Source organism: Muntiacus reevesi, chromosome 3 (assembly GCF_963930625.1).
Source record: "Muntiacus reevesi chromosome 3, mMunRee1.1, whole genome shotgun sequence".
NCBI lineage: Eukaryota > Metazoa > Chordata > Mammalia > Artiodactyla > Cervidae > Muntiacus > Muntiacus reevesi.
Window position 1 is genome coordinate 252,035,468 of NC_089251.1, and position 26,840 is coordinate 252,062,307.

A 26,840-nucleotide genomic window follows, 5' to 3' on the forward strand; every position below is an offset into this window, starting at 1 on the left:
TTGGGTGATAATAATGTGTCAGTGTAGGTTCATCAATTACAACAAATGTGTTGGGGGATGTTGATAGTGGGAGAGGTTGTGCATGTGTGGGAACAGAGGATATCTTTCTGTTCAATTTTGCTATGAATCTAAAACTTCTCTAATAAATAAATTTTATTTTAAAAAGCACTCCCTCAAAAAGAACACACACTTTCCCCCAAATATGAAGCAATATAAGTTAGAGAACTCACCAAATCAAAAACCTTCTGTAATCTCTTACTTTAGTTATTATCAAGACATCTTTATGCTTTCTGGGGTTGGCATGGTATCTAGATTTCCCTTAAGCACATGACTAGATTAGATAGTTCATTTTGAATCTTCATGTGGTTATTTATTTTTTACTGCAGAGGATAAGTGGATGATTATTGTCATAGTCTCAAAGCAGAAAGGCAAAATTACTACCTTAAAAATAAATAAAACTTACAGTAGCTGCTTTTTCATTCTTGGGAAACTGTTCTGTGTTTTGAAAGCCTCTTTGCAGATAGACTGTCTCTGGATAAGAAAGGTTGTAGTTTAAAAGGGATAAACTACTCTACACGATAAAGTTAGAGGAGCTTTTAATGTATTCTTGGAAGCACTAGAGGTAGGGGTTAGGTGTTATGAATTCAATAGAAAGAAAATAAGAAGTTTATTTTTAAGTGAACGGCATCTCTGGGAACATGGCTTCAGGTCAGGATTAGGGGAGAAAGAGAAGGACAAAGGGAAAGAGAGGGGTAGAGTGTTATGGAATGGGGAGGTCAAGGAACTCTGGAAACGGTTGTCTGATAAACAACTTTATGTTTTTTCTTGTCCTGAGCATTAATTCTCCTTTGCTGTGCCAGAAAGTGAAAGTGAAAGTGTCAATCGCTGAGTTGTGCCCAACTCTGTGCGACCCCGTGGACTGGAGCCCACCAGGCTTCTCCACCCTTGGGATTTTCCAGGCCAGAATATTGGAGTGGGTTACCATTTCCTTCTCCAGGGGATCTTCCTGACCCAGGGATTGAACCAGGGTCTCCTGCATTGTGGACAAATCCTTTACCATCTGAGCCACCAGGAAATCCCTTGCTGTGCCAGAATTCTCAGTTAAAGACTACTGCATTAGACAAAAGAATTCTGGATAATGAGCATGTAAAGGTGTGGTGGGGGAAGAACTAAACTGGGGAAGGGCTGTGGCTTAGCAGGCAAAGCACAGCAGAAGCAGGACAGCAAACGGTAGCCAAGGCAAAAGGGATGAAAGGGAGATGGGCTGAGACATGTATAGTGACTTAGAGGAGGAGGTGACAAAATGCAAGATGACTATGTGTCTGGAGGTGTCTGCATTTGGGTGTCTGTCCAATGACACCTCCTCAGAGAGGCCTTCTATGATTCCTTCTCTGATTAAAAGTAGATCAACAAAAGGCAAAATTCACTGCCCTAGTTAATCTTCTTTATAGCACTTGTCATTGTTCATTTGTTTATTATTGTACTCCTGGAAGGGGAAATGGCCGCCCACTTCAGTATTCTAAAAGGCGAATCTCATGGACAGAGGGGCCTGGAGGGCTACAGTCCGTGGGGTCACAAAGAGTCAGACGTGACTTAGCAACTGAACAATAACAACAAAAAGCACTAGAACCATGGTTCTCATCTGGGGGTAATTTTGCCCCCTAGGGGACATTTAGCAATGTCTGGAGACCTTTTTGGTTGTTACAGTTAGAGTATATTCTACTGGCATCTGATAGGTAGAAGGCCAGAAATGTTGCTCACCACACTAGAGTGCCCAGGACAGCCTCCCAGAGGAATTACCTAGCACCAACTGTCAATAGTCCTGAGGTTATTGACAGATAAGCATTAGAAAATGCTTAGGATTAGAAGGAAAATTCCTAAGGAAATGCATTGAAGGAAAATCACTAGAGGAAAAAGACTTTATCTTGTATGTTGTGTATCCCCAGTACTTATAGTAGGACCTGGTATACAGTAGGTGCACCTGGCAGACTACAATCCATGGGGTCGCAAAGAGTCAGACATGACTGAGTGACTAAGCACAGCAGTACTGCAAACAGTGGGTACTCAGTGAGTATTACCTGAAAGGTTAGTTGTCATTTAAATCCTCACTTTTCCGGCTTGAAAGAACCAGCTCTCCTGGACTCATATTTTTTATGTCAATCTCTCCAGTTTAGACCGGAGCAATAATATAAAGTATGCATCTTTCTTATGCATCTAGACCAGGATACGTACTTCCACATCATTTCTCCCTAAAAATTCCTTCCACTTAATCTGTATGGGTTAAAGTATGGGACTGGGGCAGCTATAAACATAGCAATAAATATCCTACGTATTTGAGCTGGGGTTTTGCAAAAAGTTTTATCCACTCTTACTCTCAAGTGATTGGGACACAAGGAACGTACAGCCAGCACAGTGACAAATGACCAGCGCTGGGCCGATAGTCTGGGTAATGAGCTCTGACAAGCCTGTAGCTCATCCACCTCCCACTCCAAACTCCTCTAACCACTGAGCATCCAACCATAGACCAAGGTTATATTTCTTCATTGGTATCGGACTGCTCCTCTAAGAACATTATCTCTATTTTAGGCTGATAGACTTTCACTGGCATTAGCAACAATCTAGTACAATTCAGCACCATCGCACATCTCCAACATTCAAGAAAACCACAATGAACGTTTCCCAATTTCAAAAAAACGTATCTAAAAGTAGTGACCTGGATGGAAACAAGAAAACCAATCCAATAATAGGACCTAGTCATTTTCAAAACTGCTAGTGGATATCCTTCCATTTAAAAAAATGAGGATTACAATGAAAAGAAATAAAATCTTTGTTTTTATATTACTTGCTTGGGAAAACAACATGGTACTTTGGATCAAAGACTAAAGGATTTGACCATGACAGTGATCATCCACATAGCAAGCCAATTTCATTAGCCAAGGTCAGGATACCACCAGTGCCCCTTCGGGTTACCTGACTTTCCTGTTGGTCCCACTGACACATCTGCAGAACCTGACTCAATTCCTGCTGCTGATGCTTCAGGTACTTGTCTAGTTGCCGCCTCCTGTCTTGGAGAAGTTCAAGAAGACTGTCGATCTTCAGGCAGCTGTTTTGAGCTCCCTGAATCATCTCAGCATTTACATTAGGTCCATCACACTTGATTTTTTCTATGAAGTCAGTGAGTTGTTGACTTTTGTTTAAAAGGGCTAGAGATCGTCCTAAGAGTTCTAGAGAAACAAACAAACAAACAACAGTGATATGAGCAAGCTTTTATATAGCAATAGTTGGACTTTTCATATCATTTAAAATATATGTAAACCTCTATTAAAAATAAGAGATTCAAATATGCAAACATAAAATGTCTCTGATTGAACTGGTCAGATATCTCAGCCTAACAATTGCTATGATGCCAACTGCCAAGTGGTAGGAGGCTGAAGTTTTCAGCATTAGCATAAATCAGTACAGGGAGTGAAAAGACTCTGAGATTTGAGAACTGGTTGAGTTCGTTTTTAGTGGTATGATGCTGGTTAAGGCGGCTACTCTCCTTGGCACACTCTACATCCTGAGCTGATTGGACTAACTCTGAGGTTTCAAAGCCAATGCCTGCAGTGACCAAACAAGAGCTCAGTGGCTGTGCTGGCCACGTGCCCAGATGCCAGAGACTATGGCAAAGTGGAAAATACGTGCTTAGACTCATAGGATCAGCTGTCACTAGTGCCAATCAACTGTGGACATGAGAGAATATGGGTTCAGTGTTGATGGGATTTCCAAATTTTAGAGAGTTATAAATATGGATTTTTTGGTAAAAGTTTCTGATTTTTAAATGTTTTGTAATTTGTATTTTTAAATTAAAAAGAATACTGAAGGATAAACAGAACATGGCTCTCTGGCAAATGGGCCACCAACGTGGGCTCTCTGGAGTAAATAGCATTTTAGGTTTTGGCAACATCTTGTCGAAATGGGAGCTTAAGCCTGAAAATTAAAGGGCCACCAAGGGAGAGAGTGTAGAAGAGGGAGCTGAGAGTAGCACTGCAAGAGCAACCTCACTTAGGGATCAACTGGAAGAGCAACTGGGAAACTATCCACTCTCCACAGTCAGAAACCCAGCAGACAAGCATGACATATCCCTCACCCTAATTTCATCTCTATTGAGGCCTGTCAATTTCACTTTCTATCTCCTGCATCTGTCTATTTTTCTCTATCCCCAATACAGAAAGCATCATCTGTTCCCTGAACTTGTGTGTACATGTGCTCAGTCGAGTCTGACTCTTTGCGACCCCATCGACTGTAGCCTGCCAGGCTCCTCTGTTTGGAGTGGGTTGCCATTTCCTCCTCCAGGGCATCTTCCTGACCCAGGGAGGAAGATCCTGTGTCTCCTGCCTTAGGAGGCAGATTCTTTAACACTGTGCCACCTGGGAAGCCCCTATCCACAACAGAAAGTATCATCTGTTCCCTGAATTTGTGTAGTCATCTCTTAGTTACATCTCCTCTTCAATCCATATATTAGCCAGAAAGATTGCTTCTAAACACAGTTTGTCTCTCTCTCTCTCTCTCTCTCTCTCTCTTTCACACACACACACACACACACACACACACACACACATACTCCCAATGGCTTCCCACTGTCTTTGAATTAAGGACAGACCCCTTAACATGATTTCAGTTCTGGCACGGTCTGGTCCCTATCTTCCTTTCAGATGGTCTCAATCTCTTTACCTTCATCCATATCTTCTTTACCTCACACACAGTTGACTCCCTGTTGCCCCAGAAGTTTTCACTACATTCTTGGCCAGGAAGACCATCCTCCTCATCCCTTACTTCTTTACGTTTACTCTATGCATACTTCAAGTCTTAGTCAATGCTCAATTTCTCAAAGGAGAAATCAGACTAGAACCCATCTTCCTAGTCAGTGTTCCCATAACAAAATGTTCCTCTCGTTCACAGCTCTTATCACAGCTAGAGTTCTATATTTATATGTCAGGTTACTTGACTAATGCCTGTTTTTGTCACAAGGCTCCAGTGCAATATGAGGACAGGGGTCATGACTGTATCCTTAGCACTAGAGTAGTGACTGGCACAGGGAGATATTCAATAATTTTTGTAGAAAGCTTGCTTGAAAGTGAAGTCACTCAGTTGTGTTCAATTCTTTGCAACCCCATGGACTATAGCCTGCCAGGCTCCTCCGTCCATGGGATTTTCCAGGCAAGAGTACTGGAGTGGGTTGCCATTTCCTTCTCCAGGAGATCTTACTGACCCAGGGATTGAACCTGGGTCTCCCGCATTGTAGGCAGACACTTTTACCGTCTGAGCCACCAGAGAAGTCACTGAAATCAAACGTATTAAAAAGGGGGAAGAATTATGAGAACTAAAGATGCCAGAGATCAGCAGTCCTTCAGAGATATAAAAAAGAGATGTTGGGAAGACTTGGGGTTTTGAGATGGGTAAGTAATAGAAACAAAAGCCAGGTTACCAGGTTGAGAAGTGGGAAATAATGATGAAGTGAAGTCAACAAGAAAGGACAATCTTTGAAACATTTGTGGCTAGAAGAAAAATAAGGATAAACCATCAGCAGAGTTGAAGACATGGCCTTTTATTTTCAGATGGGAGAACAGTGAAGGGTACCCAGAGAGTAGGTATGTAACACTATCAGAGAGGGACTGTGGGTGCAAAGTCACTTCAGTCGTGCCGCCTCTGTGCAACCCCACGGACTGTAGCCCACCAGGCTCCTCTGTCCCTGGGATTCTCCAGGCAAGAATACTGGAGTGGGTTGCCAACTCCTACTCCAGGGAATCTTCCTGACCTGGGGATCAAACCTGGGTCTCTTCATCTGCTGCACTGACAGGCAAATTTGGGAAACCCAGAAATGGACTGCTGCTGCTGCTGCTAAGTCGCTTCAGTCGTGTCCGACTCTGTGCGACCCCATAGACGTCAGCCCACCAGGCTCCCCCGTCCCTGGGATTCTCCAGACAAGAACACTGGAGTGGGTTGCCATTTCCTTCTCCAATGCATGAAAGTGGAGTCACCTCAGTCGTGTCCGACTCGCAGCGACCCCAGGGACTGCAGCCCACCAGGCTCCTCTGTCCCCGGGATTTTCCAGGCAGAGCACTGGAGTGGGTGCCATTGAAGCCACATATTCTAGTCAGCAGCTCTGGGTTCTTCTCACTGCACTGTGGCTCTCTAGCATTCTAGCGTCTGGCCGTTAACGACACAGCAGTGACTGTGGTGGTTGGGCCAACTGACTCTTCACTGACACCTTTTCCTGAGAGCTAAAGAGAAACTGACATATTCTGAGATTAAGAGGAAAGGATTTGAAACAGTTTATGCTACATGACCTAGATTTGTCCAATAAAGTATTAGATAATGTTATCTGCTCAGAGCAAGAAAGGCGGGGTTAGGTACATTGGGCAATTTGACTGAGAACTAATAATACAAAGTAACAAATAACAAAAACAACCATATTCTTGAAGCAGGACAAGGAATAAGACAAATCACATAGAAGAAATCTCAAGGACCGGATTAAAACTAAAGTACATCTCTCACATGGAGAAGTGGAAGCAAATATGAAAAAATGGGAGAAGCAGGGACAGAAAAGAAAAAAAAAATATCTGTCTAGAAAAAACTGTTATGCAGAAGGGAAAGGAAGAACTCAAAAATGGGGTGAAAACAGGTTATAGAAGTCCTTGCCTATCAAACTGAAGAGTTTTGATTTGTAGAGTCTTAATGTAATCAATAGCACATCTGATTATCCATGTATAGGTATGCATATTTCCTTTACACTAAAGTGTGTGCTATGATGCTGTGAACATTACACACATCCAGGAAGTCAAGGCAGGTGTGGGGTTTGCATACTTGCCATATGCTTTTCTTCCTTCCATTAACCAGCTCTTACACACCAGACTTTTCAAATAAGAGAAAGAAGCAGAGCTTTCCAGGCTCAGGGTACTGTAGACTGACAGTAGGTCAGGCCAACCTGTTCTAATCACCACAAAATACACATAACTACCCACAATTTTCATTTGCAATCTTTTTCTGGTTTTCTGTTTCAATTTCTGCCCAAACAGTATAACCACGACCATGGTACCGCAGGCATGGAGCCTCCTGAGCCCAGGTCAACTTGCAAAAAATGCGCCTAGACCATGGTCAGTCTGTCACCTTCTACCACAGAGGCCCCTGAAGTGGATTTCTAAGTTTTCTCTGCCAGTTCCTTTGGTTCTTCCTCTGTCAGTTTCTTATACCTTAACATTTTTTAAAAGTTTATGCAGAGAGTTCTGACAAAATGTGGTCCACTGGAGAAGGGAATGGCAAACCAATTCAGTATTCTTGCCTTGAGAACCCCACAGACAGTATGAAAAGGCAAAAAGATAGGACACTGAAAGATGAACTCCCCAGGTCAGTAGGTGCCCAATATGCTGCTGGAGATCAGTGGAGAAATAACTTCAAAAGAATGAAGGGACAGAGTCAAAGCAAAAACAACACACAGTTGCGGATATAACTGGTGATGGAAGCAAGGTCCGATGCTGTAAAGGTCAATATTGCGTAGGAACCTGGGATGTTAGGTCCATGAATCAAGGCAAATTGGAACTGGTCAAAGAGGAGATGGCAAGAGTGAACTTCAACACTCTAGGAATCAGCGAACTAAAATGGACTGGAATGGGTGAATTTAACTCAGATGACCATTGTATCTACTACTGTGGGCAGGAATCCCTGAAAAGAAATGGAGTAGTCACCATAGTCAACAAAAGAGTCCGAAAGGCAGTACTTGGATGCAATCTCAAAAATGACAGAATGATCTCTGTTCATTTCCAAGGCAAATCATTCAATATCATGGTAATCCAAGTCTATGCCCTGACCAGTAATGCTGAAGAAGCTGAAGTTGAACAGTTCTATGAAGGCCTACAAGACCTTTTAGAACTAACACCCAAAAAAGATGTCCTTTTCATTATAGGTGACTAGAATGCAAAAGTAGGAAGTCAAGAAACACCTGGAATAACAGGCAAATTTGGCCTTGGAGTACAGAATGAAGCAGGACAAAGGCTAATAGAGTTTTTCCAAGAGAACTCACTGGTCATAGCAAACACCCTCTTCCAACAACACAAGAGAAGATTCTACCACATGTACATCACCAGATGGCCAACACTGAAATCAGACTGATTATTTTCTTTGCAGCCAAAGATGGAGAAGATCTATACAGTCAGCAAAAACAAGACTGGGAGCTGACTATGGCTCAGGTCATGAACTCCTTATTGCCAAATTCAGACTTAAATTGAAGAAAGTAGGGGAAACCACTAGACCATTCTAGTATGACCTAAATCAAATACCTTATGATTATACTGTGGAAGTGAGAAATAGATTTAAGGAACTAGATCTGATAGAGTGCCTGAAGAACTATTGATGGAAGTTTGTGGCATTGTACAGGAGACAGGGAATAAGACCATCCCCAAGAAAAAGAAATTCAAAAAAGAAAAATGGCTGTCTGAGGAGGCCTTACAAATAACTGTGAAAAGAAGAGAAGTGAAAAGCAAAGGAGAAAAGGAAAGATATACCCATTTGAATTCAGAGTTCCAAAGAATAGCAAGGAGAGATAAGAAAGCCTTCCTAAGTGATCAGTGCAAAGAAATAGAGGAAAACAATGGGAAAGACTAGAGATCACTTCAAGAAAATTAGAGATACCAAGGGAACATTTCATGCAAAGATGGGCTCAATAAAGGACAGAAATGGTATGGGCCTAACAGAAGCAGAAGATATTAAGAAGACGTGGCAAGAATACACAGAAGAACTGTACAAGAAAAGATCTTCATGACCCAAATAATCATGATGGTATGATCACTCACCTAGAGCTTGACAACCTGGAATGTGAAGTCAAGTGGGCCTTTGGAAGTATCACTACAAACAAAGCTAATGGAGGTGATGGAATTCCAGTTGAGCTATTTCAAATCCTAAAAGATGATGCTGTGAACATGCTGCACTCACTATGCCAGCAAATTTGGGAAACTCAGCAGTGGCCACAGGACTGGAAAAGGTCAGTTTTCATTCCAATCCCTAAGAGATGCAATGTCAAAGAATGCTCAAACTACTGCACAACTGTACTCATCTCACATGCTAGCAAAGTAATGCTCAAAATTCTCCAAGTCAGGTTTCAACAATATGTGAACTGTGAACTTCCAGATGTTCAAGCTGGTTTTAGAAAAGGCAGAGGAACCAGAGATCAAATTGCCAATATCCACTGGATCACTGAAAAAGCAAGAGAGTTCCAGAAAAATATCTATTTCTGCTTTATTGACTATGCCAAAGCCTTCGACTGTGTGGATCACAATAAATTGTCGAAAATTCTTAAAGAGATGGGAATACCAGACTACCTGACGTGCCTCTTGAGAAACCTGCATGCAGGTCAGGAAGCAACAGTTAGAACTGGACATGGAACAACAGATTGGTTCCAAATTGGGAAAGGAGTACGTCAAGACTATATATTGTCACCCTGCTTATTTAACTTACATGCAGAGTACATCATGAGAAACGCTGGGCTGGAAGAAGCACAAGCTGGAATCAAGATTTCCGGGAGGAATATCAATAACCCCAGATTTGCAGATGACACCACCCTTATGGCAGAAAGTGAAGAAGAACTAAAGAGCCTCTCGATGAAAGTGAAAGAGGAGAGCGAAAAAGTCAGCTTAAAGCTGAACATTCAAAAAACTAAAATCATGGCATCTGGTCCCATCACCTCATGGGAAATAGATGGGGAAAGAGTGGAAACTTGGCTGACTTTATTTTTTGGGGCTCCAAAATCACTGCAGATGGTGATTGCAGCCATGAAATTAAAAGACGCTTGCTCCTTGGAAGGAAAGTTATGACCAACCTACATAGCATACTAAAAAGCAGAGATATTACTTTGCCAACAAAGGTCTGTCTAGTCAAGGCTATGGTTTTTCCAGTGGTCATGTATGGATGTGAGAGTTGGACTATAAAGAAAGCTGAGCACCAAAGAATTGATGCTTTTGAACTGTGGTGTTGGAGAAGACTCTTGAGAGTCCCTTGGACTGCAAGGAGATCCAAAAGTCCATCCTAAAGGAGATCAGTCCTGGGTGTTCATTGGAAGGACTGATGCTGAAGCTGAAACCCCAATTCTTTGGCCACCCGATGTGAAGAGCTGACTCATTTGAAAAGACTGATGCTGGGAAAGGTTGAGGGTAGGAGGAGAAGGGGACAACAGAGGATGAGATGGTTGAATGGCATCACCGACTCAATGGACACGAGTTTGGGTAAACTCCGGGAGTTGGTGACGGACAGGGAGGCTTGGCGTGCTGCAGTCCCTGGGGTCGCAAAGAGTCAGACACAACTGAGTGACTGAACTGAACTGAACTATGTATTTCTAGCTATTTATTCTAACATTTGATCACACAAAGTGATGTATTTTCCTCAAGGTAAACTGTCTAGATATACCATGACCTTCAAAAATAAAATAAAATGCAAAAATGCATATACAAACCCTACTTACAACACAATGCCCTGTGATGTGAGGCTTCTAGATATTGAATAAATTTTTATTTTAGTTAATTGGCACTATATCTAAATGAGCAACATTAAAGTATATATTATACTAATAATACCTCATTATGAAGTATAAATAACAAAGTCAAGATGGATCAATGAGGGGTATACACAAGTTAAACTGAATTTAAAGCTTGTTAAAATTCAAATGAGCATTTTTAAAAAAGCATCAAGGTCACATTTTGACATTGACAACATGGGTGATATTTCTTTCAAATGTATTTTTAAATATCCCAAATTTACACAATGTGATAGTGTTTCTTAAACTTATTCAACGAGTATGTTTAAATTATACAAATGTAGAGGAAATACTGAATCGTATAATAGACTACAATGTACCTATATCTCAGCTACATTTAAAGTATATGTAGAAATTTAAGATAAAGGAAGTCATAATATAATTGTTCCTGTAAGGAAGCTTTTTAGGCATTATGTCCATTATAAAAAGGACGTTGGAAAACTGGAGGGTGGAATTGTGATTCTTCAGAGCTTAGAAACAGTTTTCTCCTTCTTAATGTCCCTGTAGTACTTAATTGTTCATTTTTTAAAAATTCTTTTCTTACTGGAGGATAATTGCTTTACAATATTGTGGTTTCTATCATACACCAACATGAATCAGCCAAGGTGTACATACGTCCCCTCCCTCCTGAACCCCTCTTTCACCCCCCACCCCATCCCACCCTCTAGATTGCACAGAGCATGGGTTAAGTTCCCTGTGTCACATAGCAAATTCCCACTTGCTATGTATTTAACACATGGTAATGTATGTTTCCATGCTACTCTCTCAGTTCATCCCACCCTCTCTGTTCCCCACTGTGTCCACAAGTCTGTTCTCTATGTCTGTATCTCCACTGCTGCCCTGCTAGTGGGTTCATCAGTACCATCTTTCTAGATTCCATACATATGCATTAATATTTGTCTTTCTCCTTTTTAAAAAGCATCAAAGTCGCGTTTTGACATTTTGTGTCTAAGAGCTGGTTAGTGAAAGGAAGCAAAGCATGAGGAATATGTGGGAACCCTGCCACCTGTCCATACTTTCTGTGTATATGTGTGTGTGTGTGTGTGTGTGTGTAACCGCTTACAGTATCATAGTAAGCTCTTCAATGTAAAGGTAATATTTGTCTTTCTCTTTCTGACTTATTTTACTCTGTATAATAGGCTCTAGTTTCATCTGGTTCATCAGGACTGATTCAAATGTGTTCTTTTTTATAGCTGGGTAATATCCCATTGTATATGCGTAGCACAATTTCTTTATCTATTCATCTGTCAGTGGACCTCTAGGTTGCTTCCATGTCCTAGCTATTGTAAAAGGTGATGCCATGAACATGGGTCCATGCATCTTCTTTCAATTATGGTTTTCTCAGGGTATACATCCAGCAGTGGGATTGTTGGGCCACATGGTAGTTCTATTCCTAGTGTTTTAAGGAATTTCCATGCTGTTCTTCACAGTGGTTGTATCAATTTACATTCTTACCAACAGTTATTGCTCACTTTTACATCATGCTGCTGAGTCTTAAATTGGGATTACATACAAATAACACTCAATAAACATACTTTGAGTTGGATCTTATTCTAAACCCTGGAGATTCTGAGATGTACTAATTCCACTCCTCCAGAATTATATAATCTTTTAATGTAGACAAATAGGGAAATAAAAAATTATTACTACACAATATGCTGGGTGGTAAATCAGAATAACTCATAGGAAACAAAATTCACCAATAAGTGTAAGCACCCCCCTTTAACCTGTAGGCTCCCTGATGACAAAGGCCAGGCACTCTGCAATACACAGGCCTCTGGGTTTCTCACCTGGCATGGGTTCAGAAAATATTGGCTTAATTATGTGTTGTTGAATTGAGAGCAACCAGACTGGTAAGCCATCTGGAAATTATTTGTTGAAAGACTTAAACTAACTAGGCATGTTTCACCCAAATGAAAGATTACATAGGACATTTAGTCTTCAACTATTTCAAAGACTGTCACATAGTGTAGGGAATGAACTTATTCTGTAATTTTCCAGAGAGTAAAATCTTCCATGCATTCATCCTGGTTCTAATGTCTGAAACGTTACAAGATAAGTCTCCAACATGCAACACAACCTTAGCATTGCTGAATAAGAAAAAAGTATAGGTTTTGAAGTAAATTTAAATACAGTGAATATTAGAGATAGGTTTGATTGTAGTTTTTCCAGTCATATTTAACTATTGTTCCTAATAGTCACATTTTGTGCTACTCATTAATCAACATCTCAGAACCTTATTATAATTCCTAACTATAATTATGTTCTTATTTGGCTGCAGGTCATGTCTGGCTCTTTTGCCACCCCTTGGACAGTAGCCCATCAGGCTCCTCTGTCCATGGGATTACCCAGGCAAGAATATTAGAGTGGGCTGCCATTTCCTTCTGCAGGGGATCTTCCCAATCCAGGGATAGAATTTGCACCTCCTGCATTTTCAGGAGGATTCCTTACCACTGAGCTACCAGTAAGTCCTGTTATAATTTATTATTTATTTATTATATTATAATATTATAATTATACATTACAGTCTAGCTGTAATTTATTTCCCTAAATTTAAAGGTAATAGATATTGATGTGATCTGAATGTGTGTCCTTCCTAAAATTCATATACTGAACTCCTAATGCTCAATGCGATGATATTAGGAAATGGGACTTTTGGGAGGTGAATAGGTCCTGAGGATGAAGCTCTCATGAATGGGATTAGTGTCCTTGTAAAAGAGATCTCATGGAGCTCCCCAACCACTTATGCCATGTGAGGACACAATGAGGAGTCTGTAACCCAGAAGAAGCCCCTTACTCAACCATACCATCACCCTGATCTCAGACATCCAGCCTTTAGAACTGTGAGGAATAAAATTCTGCTGTTGATAAGTTGCCTAATCCATGGTATTTTGTTACTGCATCCTAAATGAACTAAGAAGATACAACGTCCTTAACTGAAAATGAGAGTTTTGCTCTTGAATATGCATCTCAAATCAGCTAATCTTAATTATATCCCACTGAATTAGTTGATTAATAAACTTCACCAACTCCCATTTTATGAAAACAAAGCCCTTGAAGCTACCTTGGGGATATGAAGTGGGAGCCAGATATCCTGACGAGAGCCTCCTACAATCTTAGTGCTTCAAGTGTTACACAGAGGAACACAAAAATGTCATGATAAACATGCCCCCAGAATGGAAGAATATTTTGTCATCACAAAAGTAAAGTATGATTCTTATCTTTGGCTAGCACTGTTACCCATTTTTCTAGAGTAAGAGGAGGTCTGGTGGACTGCCCTGGAAGGCAGGGCATCCGTCCCACCGTCAGCTGGAGGCCAAGGCCTTGCAGCCTAAGCCCTCCAAACACAGCAGCTTGTGCCCTGTGACAAATGGCTCACTGAGCCACAGGTCCTAGTAACTCAAGGAGCCAACACTAACAATGGCATTAGGGCACTTTTTCTTCCAGCTTCATCCCAGATGCTTATGGAAAAGTCCCTCCACTTCCACCACAACCCCTCCCCCTCCAGTCCCTCTGGAAAATGCTGTCACATGATGGCCTTAGTACCAAACCTCTTCACCAAGAGCATCCATCAGTGTCACGTTTCCAGAGGTACAATTGCTGCATTATGGTCATGTCGGTGGGATAAAGATTGAATTGAGGCCACAGAACCCATCTCAGTGGCCAATATTCGATTCACTTTCCAGCCTAAGAGGAATTTTGGGTGATCCTGTTTACCCAATTTAGGCTCAGCTAGACTTCTGCTGCTGTACAAAAATGGGCATGCCACTGCTCTAACACTGATACTTTTGATGCTATTTATAACCCCTGGAGTGACAGGTCCTATAGAACAATAACCTGTTGGAACTATATGCATATATGTGGTTGGATCTCAAAAACTTTACACAGGAAAGATTGAGTCCTTTAATCTTTGAGTTTTAGAAAAATAATGATCTTTTTTTCCATTTATTTTTATTAGTTGGAGGCTAATTACTTTACAATACTGTAGTGGTTTTTGCCATACATTGATAAGGCTCCTTTGGAGGGTGTTAAAAATACAAAATTTATTTGTGGTTTTAAAAACACCTTCTGTCACTATCCAGCATGATCAGGTTTATGAAGCTAAAAGGGGAGTTGCTGTTGCTGTTTAGTTGCTAAATTGTGTCCGACTCTTTTGCAGCCCCATGGACTGCAGCCTGCCACCTCTATCCATGGGGTTAGAATGAGACAAATGAGTTTAGGAAGCCATCCACTTGTACTCAGATCTACTTGGCAGTAATAATTAGAGAAGAATCCATTAGGAATAAAAGAAGTGATTGTTCCTATCTATTATCTAATCCGCTTTCACAGTAAAAGATTACAGTAAACAGCTATTCTTCCACAAATTCCTTCCTTACTACAGTGCTGGCCCAGTCCAAATTCTGGTGGAAAAGGTCTAACACACAAACTGTTGGTTAACAACTAGGCTGTCTTTATAGTTGTTTCAGGGGGAGTTGAAAATAATTTTATAGAGTGTTTTATTAGACTTTCATCGGGAAAAAGTTCACTATTTCTTTTAACCGCCGTAGTGAAAGAAAATTTCCTTATCAAGAGCTGTTATTAAAAAGGTGATCTTCATTTACTGACCCTTAGAAGGAACAGTCACTGAATTCAACCATTTATTTAACCTGGAAAGATTTCATGAAGCTCCACCCAGGGCCGGCACCTCACTAGATGCTGAGGATACAGGGATGAGCAGGGTGGCATTGGCACCTCCTCAGGAACTAAGATCCAGCAGACTGAATAACTGAACGTCCCAGAGGCTCTTCTTCTACCATCCTTTAGCATCATTTACAACTAGTTCTTTCTTGTAGAAGATGACCAAAAATAAAGCTTTGTGTACCCTTACTTGGAAAAAGTTGAGGTATTCATAAGCAGATAAATTAAAAATATGCTCTCATGCGTGAGCATTCTCATATTAGTATCTTGAGAACTTTTAAAAGCTTATGTGAGAGGACTTCCCTGATGGTCCAGTGGCTAAGACTCAGCGCTCCCAACGCAGGGGGCCCAGGTTCCATTCCTGGCAAGGGAACCCTACCCCACATGTCACAACTAAGTTCATATACGACAACTAAAGATCCTGCATGCTGCAACAAAGATCAAAGATCCCACAGGCCGCAGTTAAGACTCGGTGCGCCCAAAACAAATAAATAAATATTAAGGGAAAAAAAGCTTATGTGAGGAAGACAGGTAGTTCTTGCCTTTGGTATGATGTTCATGAAGTTGAAGGAGTGACTTCAAGGACTCGGCACTCTCAAACTCCTGAGTGTTCTGGAGAAACTCTTCTGCTTGGTCTATTTTAATGGCAAACTACAACAGAAATACAAGGGAAACACATTTGAAAAGATAAAAACTGAAGCGCCACATTTAGTTATATGTACATGTTTTCCATGAATTATTGGCCTAACCCATTGTGTATGTGTTTCTGGGATGATGTGTGTGTTTGTGTGAGCACGTGCTGGCTCACATGTTTGTATGAGGTTTGTGTGCCCATGTAGTCAATTTGCAAAGTGCTGAGATAAGAACTTTCCTCTGTCTGCTTCGCATTTCTTTCACACCTGGAAATACATGTGTATGCTGAAATAAACCCATTTGGTTACAGTTCTAATGTCTATTGAAATTTTCAAGTAAAATTATTGTCTCCCATGTAACAAATACAGCTGCTGTCAACATTCTAAAGCAGTTTCTCAAAGAACAACCATAATGTTTGTTAAAAGAAATCTACAAAAGTTTGTGTAGCCAGTAACCTACATAGTTATTAGTATATTTAACTTAAAAATCCACTTAAAGAGGTTGAAATACATAGTTGATTCTTTTCTCAATAATTAGATGTAAAATTAAAAAAATGTAAGTCTCAGAATATAGCCTAATCCCATCTCTACACTTGATTTTAGGGCTGAGAAATTATGTCTAATCCTATTTCTTATACAAAGCAAAATACATATATTTGTACAGAAAGTGGTCCAAATAGAAACATATCAAAGGGTTATATTTGTGAGAAGGAATAGGATTAGAGACAGATGAGGAATGGCAAGCATTTAGCCTTTAAATCTATAATTTGTAATTTTGTTTGAATTTTTTTATCAATAATTTTATGTACCTTTATTCAAATAAAAATGAAATTAGATGCAGCAAAAAAGAAAAGTGGAAAATGTCTCCTCTACTTCAAGGGAAAAAAAAGGGAACAACTATTTGACACCCTAAATGGTAAGGAACATGACCAGCCTCTCTTTTTGTATTTCTCCATAGAGGAAGTGTGAAAGGGAGATGCTCAAAGTGATGTCAAGATTCTCAGGGGAATGAGCAAATTTTAGAAAAGAGCAAAACATACTCAGTAATGCTAGTACAGTTTATGTGTGTATGTATGTGTGCACACTCAGTAGCTCTGTCGTGTCTGACTCTTTGGGACCCCATGGACTATAGCCCATGAGGCTCCTCTGTCCATGGGATTTCCCAGGCAAGAATACTGGAGCAGGTTGCCATTTCCTCCTCCAGGGGATCTTCCTGACCCAGGGATGGAACCCACATCTCTTGCGTCTCCTGCACTGGTAGGTGGATTCTTGTACCACTGCCTCACCTGGGAAGCCCACAGTATATCCACAGTAGTAGACAAATAACTTTCATTTCAACATGAAAGTTCAAAGGAAACTATTACCATTTATGAGAGCATTCAAATCAACACATTCACCTTTGGATGATGTATAGAATAAACTCATAAAAGAGAAGTATCAGTGAGAAAGACACAAAAGCCTATCACAGTGCCTGTCATCTTTTTCAAGTTTTATCCAAACTCTCATCTTTGAATTTCATGATATCTAATATTTTTATGTGACAATTTAAGATCTACCGTGTTTGATTATTACAGCAATATAAAATCCAGTTATAAACAGCATGGAAAGATGAGAGAGCAATTGCTAGGCACACCCACTTCTGAAATACAGAGAAAGCTTCCACCATCCTGTTAGAACCAGCAGATAGACAGCCACTGTCAACTGGGAACAGTGTTCCCAAACTGAAGAACAGTGTTTTAGAAGAGAATAACCTATATCACAATTAAGCCTGTGAGTCTGAAGTCATCTTGTACTAACCATCAACCACGCAGTAACAAGTCATTTTGCATTTCTAAAGAACTGCATGTACATAGTTCACTAAGGGGATCCTATCTATACATTGTTTACATCTCTAAATCATTCTATTTCTAACAGCTCATTACAAGGATATTCTTTAAAGAGAAATTTCAAAGGAAAAACAAAACCCTGGGGGGTGATTTGGCTTTTCCTATAGATCATTACAAGAAATTGTGGAGCCGCCGTGTAACTTATATCTATATTTCAACTTGTTGTTTGACATATTTTTTAAAAAGACAACCCAATAAAGAAACAATGCTTTACTCAGAAAATCTTCCCTACTGTTCTAATATTAACCTTTATCTCAAGGATATTTTCTTTTCCCTACTTTTTTTCTTTTTACAGTCAGTATAGGTGGAAGTGGCAACAGGGGGACACTTTTCAAAGACCCTATTCTTAGTTTTGCTTACACAAGGGGCAGGGAAAATCATGTAGGAGTTTTCCATCAGCTAAGTATGAAATGGTTCACAAAACTGGAAGGAGGATAATATAAGAAACTTCATTTTTTCACTAGGAATCAGAGTACTGGGCTGAATTATGGGTTGACTTAGGAAGTATAATTCCTTTTATTTGATGTAATATATGGAAGTCATTTCTCATCATATAGAATATCAGCTAGTATTAATGCTCCTACACAGTGAGAAACAAATATTGGACTTCATGTTTGAAAAAAGATAACTTCTTATGCTCAGACAACCTGAATTTTAAGGGCAGTTAATACTTATACCTCACCTACTAAGACAAAATGAATCAGATGTAGCTATAATTTGACCCCTGTAGGTATATTTCACCTGATTTATTTCTTTTCAGGAAAGAAAATTGTCTGTGAGACTTTTTCCCGAAATAATCTGTGAGTTGGACTTCATTGTTCAAACTGTGAAAAACAAACCTTGAAAGTTACAATAAGGTTTTTGCTCCTCCTTTTAACTCTTAAACGAGTTCATGATACATGAGATTGTCTACCTCAATTTTAATGTTCTTTTACTAATCTTCTTTCTTTCATTATTTTGGATTTAAGTCCAGAATTTTCGGTTTGGAAATATCATATTTTTCAAAGCTAGGGCTTTGTCATAATGAAGCAGTGCCCTCACATCAAAATGAATGAACTGTCACTTGACAGAGAAGTTAGAAGTGACATTTCCAGTAACTATCTTACACTAAATAGAACACCTCCTTTGAGACTGTTCTTTGAGTCTCACATTTTGAAATTGGGTTCTTCAAAAAACTGCAGAATTCAAGAAAAATCATGACCTTCTTAGGTCCAGGACTTTTTCCTTCCATATATTTTAACGAGCTCAAACTACAGAAATTCAACTACATGCCTTAGAGAGTACTCTATCACATGCTATGCTGACAAGTCAAACATTCTATGGACTATTATTCTGCAGTTGCCTTATCATAAGAAGCAGAAGAAACTGCATCCTCCAACTGTTAGTTAACAAGAACATGTTAGAACAGCACTTCCTAGTAATCCTATAATCAGAGGTAATTGTTTGATTTAGTAATTGTATTATTATTATCTAAAGAGAGAAATATATCAAAATGGCTTATGGGTAAAAACTCCCATTTTTACTTAATATTTGCCAATTTTAATTAATCGCACTTATCTTTTGTTTGAAGGTATGCATTCAAAATACTAAAACTTTTATTTTGACAATCAAAGTTTAAATGTATATAACTTGGTTATTCTGCTGTTTAAAAGAAAAATCTGATCTCAGTGCCAATCAGAAAGAAAGGATTTTCAGGAGTGTCATCCATTTACTCTGAAGTGGAGAAGGGAAACTCTTTTTAACAAACCTCCAAGGCATTTTCAAAAAATTCAGAGGTCAATCTGAGAAGCTCCCTCCTTCTCTCAAGCATGGAGACCAGGGCTGCCCATGCTTCGCCCAGAGTTTTGGCCATGGCGTCATAGACCTGCCTCTGATCATTGTTCTCTTCAGCGGTCCTGTCTGCTTCTTGCAGGAGTTCCCAGACTCGATCTTCCAAAGCCTAAGGCCAGGGAAAAAAAAGGCAGAGGGTCACTCCGTGTAAGAACTTGGGATCATATTTTAAACACCTAGATTTTTGAAATTACATGTAGTTTAGGAAGGTCTAGAAGAGAATTTATAAACACAAACTGTTGTGCAACCATGAAGTAAGGCATCCAGGAGACAGCAGTTGAGACTGTGGTAAACTGGGGAGCATGGCCAGGATAAAGGCATCCACATTTGAATGTTGTTGAAACACCATAGAGATTTATAAAAAAAAAAAAATGCATGATTACATACACAGGGGCACAGAATACTATGCCAACTTCACATTACACAAAAAGAGAACTAATTGAAACACTTCTAGAAAGGAGCAATCATGAAAAAAAATTGTGAGAAATGAACCCAGTAAAACTTTTTATTCGAAATAGTTGTTGCTGTTAACAAGCTTGTGCAGCTTAACGTAAATGTTAAGAGTAAGTTCTTGAAAGTGAACAGTCATAATGCAAAACTTAGAATATCTGTAACCAACACTGCATATTGTTTGAACAAAATGTGGAAGATGAAGAGCAACATGTGCTTTCATAATTATCTCATTTGGGGGCAGGAGGAGGATCCCACAGATACTACTCTCTTCTTGATATTGGCACCAAAATCAAGGCACAATTTTAAAATATAATACATTAACAGTAACATGAATAAATTCTGAAATGTCAACATAAAAGGAAACTAAACATGTGATGATGCAAAATACAACAAAGAAAATGAAGTAAATAAGAATACATTTATTATGACACACAAAACAAAATGATAGGAATATAATCAAATATCAGTTAACACTCAAAACATGAATGAGTTAATTTTTTCAATTAAAAGGCAAACAGTATCAGATTAAGGGGAAAAATTCAGCTAATTTATATTTGCTGGAGTCACCCCTCAACTAAAAAGATATAAAATCTTAAAATAAAGAGATGAGATATACTAGCAGCGACAAATATAAAGGAGAATTAGCAATGTTAATCTCAGACAAATTAGAAATCAAAACAAAAAATCATTGTGATTAAAAAACAGTACTTTATATTGATAAATTACACAATTCGCAGGGGAAATAAGGTACTCATGATGTTTATGACATTAAAATATTTAAAGTAGGTATGTGCGTGCGTGATAAGTCGCCTCAGTCATGTCCAACTCTTTGACACCCTATGAACTGTAGCCTGCCAGGCTCCTGGCAGGGTGGGTGGCCCTGCCCTTCTCCAGGGGGTGTTCTTGACCCAGGGATTGGGATCCACGTTTTTTAACTCTCCTGCACTGGCAGGTGGGTTCTTCACCACTGGTGCCACCTATACCCAGTCAGACCAAAATGCCATACAAGTAGAAATAAACAACAAAAGACCAGATGATAAAAGAAACCTCTTAGAAATTTTAAGAAAACACCTAGATTGAATAAAGAAAAAACTATAAATACAGGCTACTTAGAAGAAAAAAATAACAATGAGGCTACTATGTTTAAAACTTAAGATACACAGATATTTTATGCTTAGATGAAATTCATAGCATTAGACAACTTTGTTTTTGAAAGAAAAAATACATTAAACATTCAAGTCTAAATTATAGACAAAGACTCATAAATTAAGACAAAAATTAAAGGGGATTAACTTACTAAATATAAAATCAGAAATTAGCAAATGAGAGATAAATATAAGAATCAATTTTTTTAAAGGTTGAGTCATTGAAAAACCAAATGAAATGTAAAAACATCTGACAGGTGGGATCAAGATGGCAGAGTGGGAAGATCCTGAGCTCATGTCCTCCCACAGACAAACCAACACTACAACTACATATAGAACAACTCATTCTGAGAAATATCCGAAGACTAGTATAATGGCTCTCCCAAAATTAAGGAAAATTTTGAAAACTACATCAAGATGGAGAGAAGTGGCAGAGGTGTAATGTGGTCAGTATACATACCACCAGCGCAGGGACCCACAAATGGGAAGGGATACCACAAATTCGAACGTCCTAAGGAGCAGGGGTTCGAGCCGCATGTTGGGCACCTCAGCCTTTGGTACCAGCACTGGTAGGACAAGGCTCCCTTAACTGACTTTAAAAACCAGCAGGCCTCATGTAGAGCTAGAGCACTATACTAAACTGAGACTCTTAAGAGGCTTGTACACTAACTTACTCACTTGAGTCTCAGTGCAGAGGCAAAAGTTTGAAAAGTGCCTGTTGCTCTAGCCAGCCTGCCAAAGTTGTCCAGTACATGCAGTCTATTAACACATAGAAGATGAAGAAAAGCTATGACCAATCTAGACAGCATATTAAAAAGCAGAGACATTACTTTGCTGACAAAGGTCCATCTATTCAAAGCTATGGATTTTCCAGTAGTTATGTATGGATGTGAGAGTTGGGCCATAAAGAAAGCTGAGTGCCAAAGAATTGATGCTTTGGAACTGTGGTGTTGGAGAAGACTTCTTGAGAGTCCCTTGGACTGCAAGGAGATCAAACCAGTCCATCCTAAAGGAAATCAGTCCTGAATATTCATTGGAAAGACTGAAGCTGAAGTTGAAGCTCCAATACTTTGACCACCTGATGCGAAGAACTGACTTGTTGGAAAAGACCCTGATGCTGGGGGAGATTGAAGGCGGGAGGAGAAGGGGACTACAGAGGATTAGATGATTGGATGGCATCAACGACTTGATGGACATGGGTTTGAGCAAGCTCCGGGAATTGGTGAAGGACAGGGAGGCCTGGCGTGCTGCAGTCCATGGGGTCACAAAGAGTTGGACATGACTGAGTGACTGAACTGAACTGATGCTCCTACTCAAGATCATACCTTCAAGATTGGGAGAAGTAACTGCTTTGTCTAACCCATAGAAACAAACACAGAAAATCAAACAAAAAAGATGAATTTGTTCCAAATGAAAGTACAAGATAAAACCCAGGGTTATATCCTAATGAAAAAAAAAAAAACTAATGAAATGGAGATAAGTTAGTAGGTTGATACAGAAGTAATGGTGGTTTTGGACCATGAATTTTAAATCATTTTAACTAGCCTCAAACACATCTTTACTAATCAAAATAGGAACCATTACAATCAACACATTGTTGCTGATGAGAAATAAGTTTGTTTACTCCTGTAGCACAAAAATCCATGCTTCAGGATTCGATGAACTCTTGGAAAGCATTTTCTGCCTCCTGCTGGTTGTGGGAACATTTTCCCTGCAAAAAGTTGTTGAGATGCTTGAAGAAGTGGTAGCTGGTTGACAAGAGGTCAGGTGAATATGGTGGATGAGGCACAACTCTGTAGCCCAAATCATTCAACTTTTGAAGCTTTGGTTGTGTGATGCACAGAAGAAGTGGGCCCATTCTCTTGACCAACACTAGCCGCAGGCATTGCGTTTCTCAGTGCATCTCATCGATTTGCTGGGCATATTTCTCAGATGTAACAGGTTTTGCAGGAAAGCTGTAGTGAATCATGCTGTCAGCAGACCACCAAGCTGAACACCAGGTCTTTTTCAGTGTAAGCCTGGTTTCAGGAAGTGCTTTGGAGCTTCTTCTCGGTCCATCCGGAGCTGGACATTGCAGGTTGTCACATAAAATTCACTTTTCAATGCACATCACAATCTGATAAAAAAATACTTGTGTAGAATAAGAAAAGACACTTCAAAACAACAAAATTTTTGATTTTCGATCAGCTCATGAGGCAACTACTTACCAAGCTTTTTCAACTTTCCAATTTGCTTCAAATGCTGAATTAGCACAAAATGGTCAACACTGAGATCTTCAGCAACTTCTCATGTAGTTGTAAGAGGATCAGCTTCAATGATTGCTCTTAATTCGTCACTGTCACTTTCTGATGGCCAGCCACTGTACTTTTCATCTTCAAGGCTACTGTCTCCTTTGCAAAACTTCTTAAATCACCACCACACTGTATGTTCACTAGTAGTTGCGAGTTGTCTCTGCTGCTTTACAACCCATTTTGAACTTGAATAAAAAATCACTCAAATTTGCTTTTTGTCTAATATCTTTTCTATAGTCTAAAACAGCAAGTAATAAGTCATCAGCAAAAAAAAGGGGGGGGGAGAAATGAGCATTTAAAATGATGTATAACATAACCACATTTAAGAATGTATTCCAGTATCAAAGGGCAAAGTTCAACAATGTAAAACTGCAATTACTTTTGCACCAACCTAACAATTGCCTGATAAAAAGTACAAAGTGAAACTGTTAGTTGTTCAGTCATGTCTGACTCCTTGTGACCCCAGGGACTGTAACCTGCCAGACTCCTCAATCCATGGAATTCTCCAGGCAAGAATACTGGAGTGAGTTGCCATTGCCTTCTCCAGGGGATCTTCCCAACTCAGGGATAGAATCCACGTCTCCTGTGTCTCCTCCATTGGCAGGCAGATCCTTTAATGTCTGAGCCACCGGAGAAGCCCAAATAGTCCAAAGCAACAGTCATAAAGTCACACACCAAACTCAGAAGAAGAATGGAGGAACACAATAAGAATTTCAACAAAGTTAAAAAATATAAAAAAGAACCAATAAATATAAAACTGACATAAAAAGGAGCTAAAGAATACAATAACTGAAATAATATACTGGAGAGAATAAACTACAGATTAGATGATGCAGAAGAACACATACACAACCTGAAAGACAAAATAGTGGAAATCAGAACAACAATGATAGTTTACGAAAGCTCTGGGACAATTGAGATTATAAACATTTGCATTACAGGGGTCCCAGGACAAAGAGAGAAAGAGGCATGTTTTTGCAAATGGCTACATTTCACTCTCTTTTGTGGGTGAGTAATATTCCATTGTAAATATACACCACATTTTCTTTATCCACTCATATGTTGATGGACACTTAGGCTGATTTCAATTCTTGACTATTGTAAATAGTGCTGCAAATAAACATTGGGGTTGCTTGTTACCCTGGCATAGCCAGGTAGATTCACAAACGTAAAATTATTTGTTATGCATTAATCATTCAAGGTTCCCTCATACTTAATAAAGAAAGACAACAAAATTCATAATGCAACAAAGAGCTGGACAATTTCATACTTAATTCAAAACTTCCCTCAGGTAGAGTGGGTTGAACGTGCCAATGAACTAACTCTTCAGAGACATCCATTGAACACTTGCCCACTCCACTCTCTTTGGTATTTAGGCTAACCACACATATGATTGTCTAATTTGCCAGGACAGTTAGATCAAACGTGTGTACTTTCTTAGTTTCCTCCTCATATGACAAGGCTGGCTAATTTTATATTGTCCATGTTTTTTCCACTTTATATATTTACCATTAAAATGGAATAACTTGGGAGGAGCCAAGATGGTGGAGGAACAGGATGGGGAGACCACTTTCTCCCCTACAAATTCATGGAAAGAACAATTGAACGCAGAGCAAACTTCACAAAACAACTTCTGATCGCTAGCTGAGATCATCAGGCGCCCAGAAAAGCAGCCCACTGTCTTCGAAAGGAGGTAGGACAAAATATAAAAGATAAAAAGAGAGACAAAAGAGCTAGGGACGGAGAGCCGTCCAGGGAAGGGAGTCTTAATAGAGGAAGTTTCCAAACACCAGGAAACCCTCGCACTGGCGGGTCTGGGGGAAGTTTTTGAATCTCGGAGGGCAACCTAACTGGGAGGAAAAATAAATAAAACCCACAGATTACGTGCCTAAGAGCAACTCCCAGCAGAAAAGTACCCCAGACGCCCGCATCCGCCACCAGCAAGTGGGGGCTGAATGGAGAGGAGCAGGCGGCATTGCTTAGGGTAAGGACCGGGCCTGAGTGCCCTGAGGGCAATCGGAGGGAGCTAACGTGAGATAGCAACTTAAACTGTGGGACAGCAAAAGAGAGAGAGAAAATTAACCAGCCCGAACACACTGACGGCCGTTCACAGAACAAAGGGACCGAGCAAGTCCAGAGGAGCTAGCCGGCTGCGGACCGGCCCCGGCGGAGGCAGATGGCAGGGGGGAGGGGAAAGGGGCAGGCTCGACCCCAAGGACAGCACCCCCTACCAAACTGCAAACAGGCCTCCAGTTTCTAACCAAAGACTTCCTGAGATTCTGGATGGTCGACATCCACCGGTAGGGTCGCGGTGAGACACAGGGTGCACGCACCCGACTGGCGCTGGCGGGGACTGGGGCTGGGGACGTGGAGGGCAGAAGGTGTACGCACCTGACGGACCGGCACGGGCGGAAACTGAGACCGGGACGCGGAGGGGAGAGGGCGCACCGCACGCGCGGAGAGTGCGCCCGTCAAGCTCCCGGCTGCCTGAGCTGCTCGGGCAGGGAAGGCACAAAACGCAGGTGCAGCTTTTGGCGGAACACCCGAGGGCTGGAACCGCGCGCAGCGCAGGGCACGCTCCACATAGAGCAGCCGGGAGCCTGAGCAGCGCAGACGGAGAAAGCAGCACCCCTCCCTCCCCGCAGCACGACGGAACTAGCAACCTGAACTAGAGACCACCTCCGTCCGCCTGTGTCAGGGCGGAAATTAGGCCCTGAAGAGACCGGCAAACAGAAGCCAAATAAACAAAGGGAACCGCTTCAGAAGGGACCGGTGCAACAGATTAAAACCCCTGTAGATAACACTGACTACACCGGAAGGGGCCTGTAGATATCGAGAAGTGTAAGCTGGAACGAGGAGCTATCTGAAACTGAGCCGAACCCACACTGACCGCAACAGCTCCAGAGAAATTCCTAGATATCTTTTTACTTTTTTTTTCTTTTTAATTAAAAAAAATTTTTTTTCTTTTCTTTTTTATTTTTTCTCTTTTATTTTCTTTTAAAATTCCCTATTACTCCCCCATTACTCCTTAACTTTCATTTTCATAGATTTTTATGATTTTTTTTAATTGGGAAAAATTTTTTTCTTTTTTTTTTCTTTTTCTCTTATTTCCTTTTAAAATCCTCTATTACTCCTCTACTACTCCTTAATTTTCATTTCACTATAACCTTGCAAAAAAAAAAAAAAAAGAAGCCCTATTTTAAACCGAACTTCATATATATTTCTAAAATTTTTTGTGTTTTTGTTTTTAATATTGTATTTTTAAGAGTCTAACCTCTATTCTAGATTTTTAATCTTTATTTTTCAGCATGTGATATAAATTTTGGACATTTAAGAATCCAATATTCAGTTCCCATTTTTATTCA

At 40.1% G+C, this 26,840-nt stretch overlaps 1 protein-coding gene across 1 annotated transcript in view; it reads right to left on the bottom strand.

The window, feature by feature from the left end:
• Nucleotides 1-26,840, bottom strand: part of CCDC141 (coiled-coil domain containing 141) — a 226,216-nt gene that overhangs the window by 144,117 nt on the left and 55,259 nt on the right. The window contains exons 3-5 of the mRNA XM_065927937.1: nt 19,504-19,695; nt 15,781-15,889; nt 2,971-3,224 (exon numbers count right to left, since the gene is read on the bottom strand). Coding sequence (XP_065784009.1) covers nt 2,971-3,224; nt 15,781-15,889; nt 19,504-19,695 — 555 coding nt within the window. The remainder of the gene's footprint in view (nt 1-2,970; nt 3,225-15,780; nt 15,890-19,503; nt 19,696-26,840) is intronic.